Source organism: Arachis hypogaea, chromosome 7 (genome assembly GCF_003086295.3).
Source record: "Arachis hypogaea cultivar Tifrunner chromosome 7, arahy.Tifrunner.gnm2.J5K5, whole genome shotgun sequence".
Classification (NCBI taxonomy): Eukaryota; Viridiplantae; Streptophyta; class Magnoliopsida; order Fabales; family Fabaceae; genus Arachis; species Arachis hypogaea.
Genome location: NC_092042.1, coordinates 64,560,635 through 64,574,075, shown reverse-complemented (window position 1 = coordinate 64,574,075; position 13,441 = coordinate 64,560,635). Strand labels below are relative to the sequence as shown.

At 27.3% G+C, this 13,441-nt stretch overlaps 1 protein-coding gene across 1 annotated transcript; it reads left to right on the top strand.

Moving 5' to 3' along the window:
• The first annotated feature begins 3,224 nt into the window (after nucleotides 1-3,224).
• LOC112704113 (transcription factor bHLH30) lies at nucleotides 3,225-5,584 on the top strand. Its single transcript, XM_025755658.3, has 2 exons — nucleotides 3,225-3,936; nucleotides 4,253-5,584. Exons 1-2 carry the CDS (start codon nucleotides 3,661-3,663, stop codon nucleotides 4,763-4,765), a joined length of 789 nt encoding a protein of 262 aa, XP_025611443.1. The 5' UTR covers nucleotides 3,225-3,660; the 3' UTR covers nucleotides 4,766-5,584.
• The last annotated feature ends 7,857 nt before the right edge of the window (nucleotides 5,585-13,441 follow it).

The following is a 13,441-nucleotide window of genomic DNA, read 5'->3' as shown; positions in this document are numbered from 1 at the left end:
ATTATAAATAAAAAATAGTGAATACATATTGCTATATTGCATTTAAATGGAATGCTGGTATAGAATATAAACAACTAAAAATAGTTATATAATCCAAATATTATGCATAATTTTTTTCTTAATTAACCATAAATTAAATATATTATTATTGTTATTATTGAAGATAATATATACATAACCATATATCAATTTTAATATCTAAATTATCAATTTTTTTACTAAACAAGTGAATATATTAATGATAGCCTGCCCAACAAAATGATCAACCCCTACCCAAAAACTACAGTGAAATTAATTCCAGAAAGTTTACACAGATTCAAAAAGCTACAACTTTAGATGGTTAACTGTCTCCATTTTATTTTCTTTTGAAAAACAGAATGTAGAATGTGTAAAAGTCATTTCTGTCCAATTCTGTGTCCTTCTTTGTAGACATATGTTGCAGGCACTAATTTATTCCCCGTCTCTCAGTGGTCACATAAGTTTTACTTTTACCTTCCCTTCCATCCAACAATTCCTGTTCCTATTCCCTTCTTCTGCCTGAGGAACCAAGTTTTCATTGTACATATTCGTTTATCTTTAAAGGTTAATTAACAAAAGTATACACTTAAATTAACCTTCAACAAGACGCTTTTTATTTTTGTTATTAGGTTTTTAATGGTATTTTTAAATATATGGAGAGTTTATGTATATATTTTTTTTTTCATGTGAGAAGTATAAATCTGAGAGTCAGGTGATTTTTAAATTTTTTTTAAATACATAAATCTAAGAGTTATATTTGGGTTTTTTAATTTAAATTTTTTCAAACATATAAATATGACTCTCAGATTTACATTTTAGTATTAAAAAATTTTTAAATATGTAAATCGGACCCTCCAATTTGTTTTACAGTAAAAAAACTTTATTTTAAGATAAATCAGACTCTTCGATTTGTGCACTATGAAATCTGACCTTCAGATTTTCTTATTTCTCCAACTTTGAGGACCTGTTTTGTTATTTATAATTTAAAAAAATATTAAAATTCATATAAAAAATACACCAATTATCTACTACGATAAATTACACACTACCTTCTTTCATATTTAAAAAAATTAACCTTCGGCAAATGTTAAAATTGAATGCTTTGGTTTTTTAATATATTTTTATCGCTTTAGAAGATTTTGAAATTTATTTTTATTAAATAGACTAATTTTTTTATCACTTTTAATAAAATTTTTAAAATATGAATTAGAAAAAAATTTCTTAACACTTTTTTTATAAAATAAATTAGTGTTCTTAACAAAGAGTCGAAGAGAGAAATTCATTTTGAAGATCTCTAAAATAATAAAAAAAATATTTGATATGAAATTCTTTATAATCAATTTAGATATTTACTCTTACTTTTTTTAAATAAAGATTTATTCATTGGATTTGAAAGATATATTATATATCCCAAAATTTTGAATCATTTGCATAATCAACCTATAAATTATTATAAATTAAATGTGGACAATTTGATCCCAGTCTAAACTTTCTTAGATATATATGAAGAAAGAGTTAACGACATAATCTAATTATACATTAAAAAGAGAAGCTTTTTTGGTTTTTCCTTGTGAGGGAGGAAGAATAATATTTTAACTTTTTCTTCGTCTGCTTCCTTCACATTATTTTTTAAATAACTTACTAGTTTTTTCATAGAAGGTGAAAATCAAATGGTGCGGACAAGACTTCTACCCTTTATAAAGATTATTTTCCTAGGAAAATAGTATTTTGGGAGAACAATTTGCATAATTTTAAAAATATAGGTAAAATAAAATAATCATACTATATAAATACAAAAAAAAATGTTACTTATTAGTTATCTGCTAAAATAATATTGAAATTTAAAGTGAATATATATCGACATTTATAATCAAATTTGGTAAGTAATATAATCAAACTTGATTCAAATTTATTATCAAATTTAATAAATAATATAATTAAGTTAGATTTATATTTATGAACAAAATATGAATAGTGACAGCATAAAAATATAACGGTGACTTGTTTTTGGGGTTTATTAAAAGCTAATTTACAATGTTGTACAAAAATTCAATTATTATATTATAAAATATTTTATTATTTTTATTTGGAATATTTGAGTGTTTGATGGTTGATCACTTTACTAAAAAATATATAAAATAACATGTATAAATATACAAAAATATAAAATACTTTTTAAGTTAAATAAAAGTATTTTATATTAAATGATACAGTAATTTTTTTTTTTGAATCTCTCAGCAAGAGTTTAAGAGAATGAGAAATATATGAAGAACCAATATTCAGTGATAAAATATTCAGTGATAAACTATTATGTACGGACACTGACACGAATACGGGATACGACACGATATGGGACACGCGAACACACGAATTTTAAAATCTTATAAGACACGGGAACACGACATATATGTAGAATATAAAGTATTTTTTAGATAAATTACAATGAATTTTTGATATTTTATTACTATTAAAATATAAAATAATTTTTTAACTATTTTTAATATTTTTTTAACTATATAAAAGTATCTAAAATATTTTTTGTTTTAATAAATAATAATATATATTATTTCTAAATTCATTTCAACGATATATATGTTAAAAGTAAGGTTGGATATGTGGACACGTGATGGTATTTAGGTGTGTCCAAGTGTGTCCGGAAAAAAATTTTATTTTTTATTAAGACACAGTTGGACACAGTAAACACGCGTGTCGGACAAGTGTCGATGAGTGTCGTATTCAAAATGTGTCTATGTGTGTCTGTGTTATCATAAACAATGACTAGTGTTAACTTAAATAGAAAATAAATATATAAAAAATATTAATTACTTAAAATTTTTCTTAAATTTAATCTAATTCATAAATTATCCCTGAATAATAGGAGATTTTGTGTTATCTTATCCACACTATTAAAGCACTAACACACACACGCTACTTTCCGGTGCTAATTAAAACAAACGTATTTTTTTAATGATATTTTTTATTATCGACTGCTATTCTGTTAGTAAATATAAATTATTTTAAATTATTTTTTTGACAACACTTTTATTACCTAATACCTAGAGTGTAGATATGGTTATAATTATTTTAACATTACTGACGACAGACTTTGGATGAATTGAGATTGAATTTTTCTAATTTTACTGATGATTTAGTTGTTGCCAAAAATAATTATGATAAAATAATTACCCACGATAAAATCGTTGGTAAAACTGAATTGTCTTGTGCAGGAGGGAGGGCGAAATGGCATGTGAGAAGAAACAAACCGAAATGAAATAGTTCAAAGTTTTTGCTCTCCCATTCTTGGTTCCCTTTCGTTTTCTCCATGTCTCAAACTCAAAGCGTACCATGCATTTATTACTAGTACTACTTAGCTCGTTTCTTGTTTGTGTGTTTATTTTCTCATGACACTGTCCATTGCAGCAGCAGCTGCAGCCTGTAGTGTTAGTGGCTCCCCAATATATGTACCTCTCTCTTTGCCCCCCTCTGCACACCTTGTCCCTTATTCCGTACATCCTTAGAATAATTTGACCACACCACCATTTTGTTCCATTACTACTCTTCATTCTTTCTCTTAAAAGTGGAAAGAGACCAATAAACTACTAATAACGAACCCTTCTATTCCCTCTTATTACATACCTCGCGATGCTTCCTTTTGGGGGCAGATTCTACGGGTTCGAGAGCTGGCTAGACCATCCTCACCAACACCACTCATCACCCTCTGATGGGTTTTTTGTTCCCGAAGCACCTTTCAAGGCAACGGATCTATTATTCGACGGAGCAGGCAGATCATCCAAACTGGATAATAATAGGAAATCAACGGAAGCCTGCAAGAGCCACAGGGAAGCCGAGAGGAGGCGCAGGCAGCGAATCAACGCTCATCTTTCCACCCTTCGCTCCCTCCTCCCAAACACCGCGAAGGTTATTTTTACATTTTTGCCACGACTTACCACATACAGTCCGTACTGATTCACTTTCTTATAATATTCGTTATCAGTTCACCATTCAACCTTATACATATCATATTCCTTAGCCTGTTCAAAATCAAAGCATAGCTAAATAAATTGTTTCTTATCACAAATGTAACCTAAAAAGATGAATATATAATTAATAACAAGATAAGAATTAAAGACTTGAATCTCAGCAATTTTAAATTTCCGATATCGTTTCTTGTTTTACGACAGTGCATGGGTCGAGGGCACATTGGTAAATTCAAGTGCTTGTGTGGTGTGTGCAGGCAGATAAGGCGTCGTTGCTGGCGGAAGTGGTAAAGCACGTGAAGCGGCTAAAGAAAGAGGCCGATGACGTGGCACGAGACCCGTCCAAACCCGACGCCGAAGCAGAACCGTGGCCGTTTCCGGGTGAAGCCGACGAGGCAACACTCAGCTACTGCGACGGAGAACCGAACCTGGTGAAGGCGACGCTGTGCTGCGAGGACCGTCCCGGTCTGAACCGGGACCTGACGCATGCGATTCGGTCAGTTCGAGCGAAAGCGGTTCGGGCCGAGATGATGACGGTTGGGGGCCGGACCAAGAGTGTGGTGGTAATTCAATGGCCAGCAGCGTCTGGTGGTGGTGATTCGAAAGAAGGGGTGGAGGTTGGAGCTCTGGAACGGGCGTTGAAGGCGGTTATTGAGAATCGGGCTTTAGTGGGCTCTGGAATGGGCCGCTTCGTGTTGGGTCAGAAGCGGGCTTGGAATAGTTATGATTCCCCTGATGAGTTTTTGCTAACCAGAGATGCTAGCAAGTAACCATTTTTGTCTGCATTGAAACAGCCAACACAGGTTCCTATAACCAAAACCCCAATCTAATTGAAATTCCAAGAAGGGAATACCGTCTCCTAGCTAGGATTCTATCTGTTTATAAGATTTGAATTCCAGATTACTGGTTAAGAAATTTAGTTACTTACTCCACTAAAGTACTAAAATTGACCAAAATCCATAAATCTTACTAAAGATTTAAAACTAGATTGTAACTATAAATGACACTCTTCGTAACGCTATTGGTAAATAATCCCACATGTAATGTTAGTGTTTTCAATGATATTTTGGATAAACCAAAATATATATATGTTACTGTTTATCTCCATCCCTTCCTCTACGTAAATTGAATAAAAGGGAATGCAAGTTCTGACAAGGTAAGAATGAACTATGCTACATCTAAAGGGAACATCATTGTTTATGGGGCTTCAAGTTTGAGGAGGAAGAATGAGGTAAAAGTTGATGAATGTAACTATGGGCTCAATGCAGTGTTGTTGGAGTTTGACACTGACAAATCCTTGAAGATGGTTTTTCCCCTGTCCTTTAATTTATAAGGTTGATTTTGTTAATGGGTTTGGAGTTTTCTTGGCTCCTATTGATTATATTTATATGTTTGAAGACAAAGGATTGCCAATGTTTCCTCTAGGTTGATGATATTGAAAGTGGATTGGTAGATTAGACAAAAGTTCTAATTATTGGAGCAAAAAAAGATGAAACAAATGCTATTGTTCAAGTGAATTTTATCAGATGAAGCCAAGATAAAGATTGTGATGAAGATAGTGAAGCTTAAAAGGGAAATTTGATCTATAAGGGTGTGACTTGTTACCCTTTTGTTTTGGTTTTCGTTGTATTTCCCCATGAACATGTGCTAAGGATGTAGTATTGTTGTATATGTCTATGTTTCTGATGATTATGTTTACTTGTTTTATTTTGGTATATAGTTACCTTGAATGGTGTTGGTGGTGTTGAATTGTGCTTCAGTTTTGTTGTTGAGTTCTATATACGATAAAAACTCAAAGAATGAGCAGAATTTATTACTTTTTGTCTGCGCTTTTAGTTATTAATCTAATTTCATTAATTTAGTAATCCAATAACATCTTTTTAAATATTACTAACCAAACTGTTAGCAAAAAAAAATTCAATAACATATTTTTAACCAAATTTTTAAACATTACTAATTAAATAGTTAGCCAAAAATAATAAATTTGATTGACCTTGTAACAATTTTCATAATTGACTATATATAATGAACATCAACCTCTTAAAAAACTTGTAACTCAATCCACCCAAAACAAATCATATCCCATTCCATAGAACGAAAATTCTAGCAATAAATAACACAAAACATAATATACAAACTATGATATTAAAAAGAAAAGTAAACCGATACCAACAATTTTAATCAAATGAACAAAAATCCTATAGTAAGAATAACATAATCTATCTAAATTCTAGTACGTGATGTATGAGCATCATGTTGTGTTTTTTTATATTTTTTCATATAAAAAATTAGTGTTTAATGCTTAATTATTGAGTATTTTGGTGCTTAAATTATATATTGGCATATTGCTTTGATCTCCTTGATTTAATTGATTTTGTAGGAAATGAATGAAAAAGAAGCAAAAGCATAAAATAAACTTAAAAGAAGTAAGAAAAATCATCAAGAAAGTGTCTAAAGTGACCAAGAAAAAAAAAGTGACGCGTTTGTTGGACCCAAGTTTACTTCCCTAAATGACGTGGACCATTTCATTAGTGGCGTCATCCACGCCACAAGAACCTTACTCCAGGGGCACCAAAAGGGTGCCCCAACCTTGTCTTCTCAAAGGCGTGGACCACTTCATTAGTGGCGTCATCCACGCCGCTCAAACTTACCCCAACCTCTCCATTTTCATTGGCGTGGAACACGTCCTTAGTAGCGTCAACCATGCCACTCACACCCTCTCCAAAGGCACCAAATGGGTGCCCCAAATTCACTCTTTCTTTGGCATGGAGCACGCCCTTAGTAGTGTCATCCACGCCACTCAAACACTCTACAGGGGTACCAAATGGATGCCCCAACATCATCCTCTCTAGTGGCGTGGAGCACGCCTTTAGTGGTATCAACCATGCCATTCAAACCTCACTCTTTATACTTGGCAACCTGCCATTTCATACTCTAACATAAATAACTTAAACTACAAAACTCTAAATAAGGTGATTCTGGTGGCATTGGAAAATAGACTTCAAGAGCTTTTCAACCATATATGACACTTGATAGTAGACACTAGAAATGAGGTTGAAATTTACCCCGAAAAATACAAGATGAGTAGGGCATATCCCTGTAGAGTCGCCAGCTGACCTCTTCACATTCTAAGGAGAATAACTTGCGTTACAGAGATTCAAATGGCATAATTTCAGCGGCATTAAAAAATAGACATCCAGAACTTTCCAACGATATATGATAATCTATGGTACCATGCCATTTGGGTCATGAACAAAGAACAACAAAGTGACGCTAATATTCTGAAATGCCAAATCGGCGTGATTCACGCCACTAAGGGCGTGTTCCACTGCCCAAAGACCTCATTTGGTGCTAACATGGATTGATTTATTTTCATTCTTCATCTTCAATTCTTCTTTTATTACTTCTTTTGGAAAGAATCTTTTTTCTTCATCCTAAGAATTCAATGGGAGCTTTCTCATAGTGGTTATGAAATTGGGTTTGGGATTGATACGTGACATATAATATTTCCAATACTTGACTCATGAAATTGTATGGCTCTAAATCAGAGACCATTTTTCATCTTTTCTCATGAACAATTAGATCAAGAGATTGACAATTGATCAAGTTAAGAGAAATCAAATCACCAAGAAATTGGGGTTTGATTACTTATGATTTGCCAAGAGATCAATGAATACATGATTGAAGAGGAGATGAAATTGATTGATGCTGAGAATGCAATATCTCTTGATCCTAATGTTCTTTTCATTCTTAGTTTTAACTATTTACTTTCCTACACTTTACTTTCTTGCATTTTTCTTTCTTACAATTTACTTTTCCGTATTTTACTTATCTTGCATTTTAATTTTCAGTACTTTACTTTTTTGTTCTTTGCATTCATGTCATTATTTACTTTCTTGTTTTTTATTGCTTTCATTTAATTTCAAGCCATTTATATTTCTTGATTGCTTATCACTGAAAAAAAGCCATCTAACTAAAATAATCAATTAACTATTGCTTATTTAATCTGTTAATCCTGGTGAGTTTTATTACTTGATACGATTCGATGCACTTGTAGATAACGGAATAATGTTCACAAATTCAGTATCAACACCCATTGACAAAAATTTTTAGACTCAAATAGTGTCAAGTGAGAGAAAGAGCTTAAAGTAACTTGGTCGTTGTTTTGGAGCTGCGAAGTGAGGATCCCTAGTCGTGATGGCCAACAATGATAACTTGGCGGTGGATCGGAATGAATGATACATAATTATACTAATTTAAGATAATCTCTTTATTATAATTATACTAATCTCTTTTAAATTTATTTTAGAAAATTATCTTAACTGTAATTATATAACAATATTATACTTAGTATTTAATGAATAATTCATAATTATACTAATTTAGAAAAATATCTCTATTATACTTATATAAAATCAATAATTAATGCATTATTAACTTAATTATCAATCAAAAGTATTTTTAACTATTTTAATTATATTAATTTTAATTATATTGATATATTCTATTTTTTATTCATTATCCTAAAATTTTATTAGTGAATATCTTAATGGTGACCTATATAATAATAATAATAATAATAATAATAATAATAATAATAATAATAATAATAATAATAATAATAAAAAGATAGAAAATTATATTTTAGAAAAATATAAATTGATTATTAATAATAATGATAATTATATGATTAATTTTTAGTAATCATTAAATATATTTAATATAAATAACCAAGTTTAATTAGTTATCAAATAAAAAAAAATATTATTACACGATTGTATAAGCAACAATAAATATATATATATATATATATATATATATATATATATATATATAACGATAATTATTGTTATTATTCAATAATAATAATGATAATAATAATAATAATAATCTTTTCTTTTATTAAAACACTCATCTAATTGAATTAATATAAATATTTAATAAAAATAAAGGATGAATTTTTTGGTTTGAAAGATAATACAATCAAACATTCTTAAAGATTTTAAAGCTGTGAGTATATATTCTTCCTATATTAATATACGCATGCATGTTACCTCATTTTTCCATAAATGGAAAATAACATTTACCCGTTAAATTTGTTAGTTGCTCAACCGATTCATCTTATTTATCGTGATTGAGATTGATATATAATTATAAAGATTTTTTTCTCCATTAATTTTAGTAAAGAAATCTATGACGTAAAATAAAATAAAATAAAGTCAGTATCTACTTTTTTTTCTCAATATTTTTTATATTTACGGTAAATATTAAATGTAAAAAAGAAAAAAATATTAATTATTATCACTTTTATTTATTTACATTCATAATTAAATTTAATATAATTATAGTAAGTCTCTATAATTATAACAATTTATATCTGTTACACATATAGCAATTATATTATATATAATTATATATCTTCTCTTTTATATATACTTAGCAAGTATTTCTATTTATATAATCTACTTAATATATTAAAATTGGGTTTTTTCTCAACTAATGAGAGTGAGGTGTGAATTTCTCATGAATTCATTTTTCCTCCAAAATGAATGCATTTAACGAATAATAAATAATTATACTAATTTAGGAAAATATCTTTATTATAATTATATAAAATTCATATTTAAATATAATTTTTAACATAAAAATGTATTATTTTTAATAATATCATAATTTTATATTTTTTAATCATTCTAAATGAATATTTTATCAAATACTAATTAAATCCATTCTTTCATTTGCTTTTACTAATCTATTTTCTAACTATTATATAAAATTAAAATCGTATTAATGAATTTAATATTAAAATTAATTTGGCTTTTTAATTTATTATTTACAGTATTTTTCAATCAATAATTTTATACTCTTTACTTTTTTTTTCAGTTTCATTTTGAATTTTAATTTAGTACTCAAAGGTAGTGAAATTCCATTGATACGGAAATAAAGTTATAAAAGGGTCTATAGGGTAGAATAAGTAAAATAATGCGATACCCACATTGTAACATCCAAATGAAACAACTTAGGATCTAAAATGTTTATCTTTCTCTTTCTCGCCGTCTATTATATTATCTATTGAATAGTTGTCAGAACCGAACCGGTGATCGAACCGGTGAGGTTACTGGGTCATTGGGTTATGGTTCAATCGGTGGGTCACTGGTCGAACCGGTTAACCCGGTATAATTAAATAATTATATAAAATTTAATTATTTTTTAATTATAAATACTTTTATTTAATTTTTATAAAAGTAATTATCATTTTTAAATTTTAATACTTTATTAATTAATTTATATTTATTGTATTATTCTATTATTATAAATAAAAACTAACATACAATTAATTTTCATATGAAGTTGATATTTAAAATAGTTAGATGATTTGACAAGTTTAACTAAATATCATCTAATGATTTTCAACTATCAACTTCATATGAAGACAACTGCATGTGAGTCTTTACCTATTATTATATACTACAAGTATTTATTAAAAAAATAATATTAATAGATATCATATAATCATGAAAAAAAATAAATTGTAATTAATAATTTCTTTTGTTTATCTTTTTAATATATATATATATATTAACAAAATTTATAGTTAAATAAAATATAATTGATTTAAAAATGAGTGATTTTAAAATTAAAATTAATTGGATATAAATAAAATAAGAAATTACTATATGTATTATAATTTGAATATATAATAGCAAGAAGCAATGTAGCTTGGTGGCATGACTGTCTTTCTTGCAACCTTAGAGTTAGGAGTTCGAACATTTTGGAAAATTTTCCAAAGAACACAAAGACTTGACACTTGGCACGCTGTAGTATATGGAGAGCATGGTGGACTTGCAGAACCCAGATGCGTCGTAGCTTTGCCTTCAGTTGGGACCGAGCGGTTCGGTCTGATCCGGTTTTCATCGGTTTTAGCCAGTTCGTTTCGGGTTTAACCGGTTCGTTCCGGTTCTCTACCTTGAACGGTCCTAACCTCGGACCGGACCGGTATAGAGTCCGGTTTATCGGTTTTTCGATCGTACCGGCTGGTCCGGTCCGGTTTTGTCCGGTTTTACTAACTATGATCTATTCTATCTATTATCTATTATATTATATAAAAATCGAATTTTTACCTTTAATGATAGAATCAACGTAGCATACTTCTGCTTTATTTTGTTTAACTCATTAAAGTCAATTCATTATGATGAATTAATTATACCAACTAATTAATTTGAATAGATATTTAAGTATCACACAATTTAAAATTATGTATATTAATTATTTGATTTAATTTTTATGATATATAAATTTAAGGAATAAATTAAAATAAGATAATTTATTACTTATTTAAACTAAATACAATAAATATAAATTAATTTAGTTAAAAATTTATTATTTTCTAATCTTCTATAATAAAAATGACAAAACAAAATTATAAAAAAGTCTTTTTTTTCACTTTTGCTATTTTAATTTTATTTTCTTTGCTTTTTATGTATAATTTTATTTTATATTAATTTTGTTTATTTAATAATAAAATATACTCATATTAATTCTATCATATAATTAATAATATATTTTTCTCCTATATTAATAAAAAATTTCAATAGTTATGAACTACATCTAATAGAATAACTGAGAAGTGAAAACTACGAGAAGTTAAACCCAGGTTCAAAATACTGAAACAAAGAAAAGAAAATAGTAGATATATGATTAGAGAAAAATGTATAATAATAACAAAATATACTAAAACTGAATTTTTTCTCCAACTTATAAAAGTGAGGTGTTAATTCCTCATGAATTCATTTTTCTCTAAAATGAAATCACTATTTTCTTTTCTAAATTTATTTTAGAAAAATATATTTATTATAATTATATTATAATTAACATTTTAACGAATAATGCATGATTATACTAATTTAGAAAAATAATTTTATTATAATTATATAAAATCAATATTTAATACATTATCAACTAATAAAAATAAGGTGTCAGTTCCTCATAAATTCATTTTTCCTCCAAAATAAAAATACTATTCTCTCTTCTAAATTTATTTTAGAAAAATATCTTTATTATAATTATATTACAATATTACAATTAGCATTTTATGAATAATGCATAATTATAATAATTTAGAAAAATAAAATAAAGTCCAGTAATTTACCTTCCGACTGCATACGTGTATAGAATAACTTTTAAGAAGGAGTCATGTATAGTAAATACGGTCGATGATTGTAAAACTGTATACTAACATTGCTATAATATTATTTCAGGTATATGTTTTGCAGGCATCAAAGAAAAGTATTGAGTTATTTTTTAGTAGATTTAAATTATTTATTATTTATTAGAGAATTTTGTACATTAGAATTCTCTAATAATTTATTATTTATTTTGAACTAATTTTGATATGTTCTTACTTGATAGTAAAATAACATATAAAAATTTATTGGTGGGTCTAAGTATTATTAAGTTATTTATGATCACATTGAGTATATATGTTTAATTTATTGAAAAAAGTAGATTACTAAAACTAATTAATAACTATTTTAGAGTTAATATATTTAACACTAACTTAACAAAAAACAAATAATACATAACATATTATATTTTTATTAATCAAATTATTATAATTTAAATTAATCTTAACAAAATAATTTAAAATTATAATTTTAATTTTATCACGCGTATGGTACGGATTAATACACTTGTTATTCTTAATAATAGTAGGAGTATTTCAACGATGTGTATATGTTAATTTACGTGCATATTATGTTACATTATACATACATAATATAATTTTTAATTTTCGTGCTTAGCATGGGTTTATTATTTACTAATTTATGAAAAAAAGAGGGTGTAGTGATAATAACTAAAAAGGGTTGGAGTTATCTTTCTAAAAATTAGCTGATTTTTTTTTAGTAAACTGCAGTTACAGTAGTATTTTCCCACTTAATCAAGTGAAATTTTAAATTTGAAATTAGAATAAAATTTTGAGTACGTATTTATAAAGGAAATATAAGGAGTTTTAAACACTAAAGTATTCTTTCTATTTTAACTTTAGTAATAAATAGTAATTAACACAACTATCATTGTAAACACTAATAAAAATATATAATTATAAGTTAATTTTTTATTTATATTGCGATTACCTTTTCAATTTATGTCTAATTTTCACGTATATTATCCTTTTTCCTAATGCATAATTCTTTTTTTAAGATCTTCATCTATTTTTATTATATTCTTTTTTTTCAATATTATTTTATCAATTATAACAGACCACAAGTACAAGTAGTACTTTCTTTACTTTTTTTTTCTCACTTGTTACATCAATTATATATTAAAACATATATTTAGTTTCACGGCTTTACTCCATATATCATATATGTCAAATCCTAAACTTCATATTTAATTGCTTTTTTTTTTCAACAAAAAAAAGAAAAAAGTGCAATGACCTATGATTA

Excerpts from the sequence above, each read along its gene's own strand:
- LOC112704113 (XM_025755658.3), top strand. The coding sequence starts at position 3,661 with ATGCTTCCTTTTGGGGGCAGATTCTACGGGTTCGAGAGCTGGCTAGAC. Across the intron at positions 3,937-4,252 it reads TCCTCCCAAACACCGCGAAG|GCAGATAAGGCGTCGTTGCT; the intron begins GTTATTTTTACA and ends TGGTGTGTGCAG.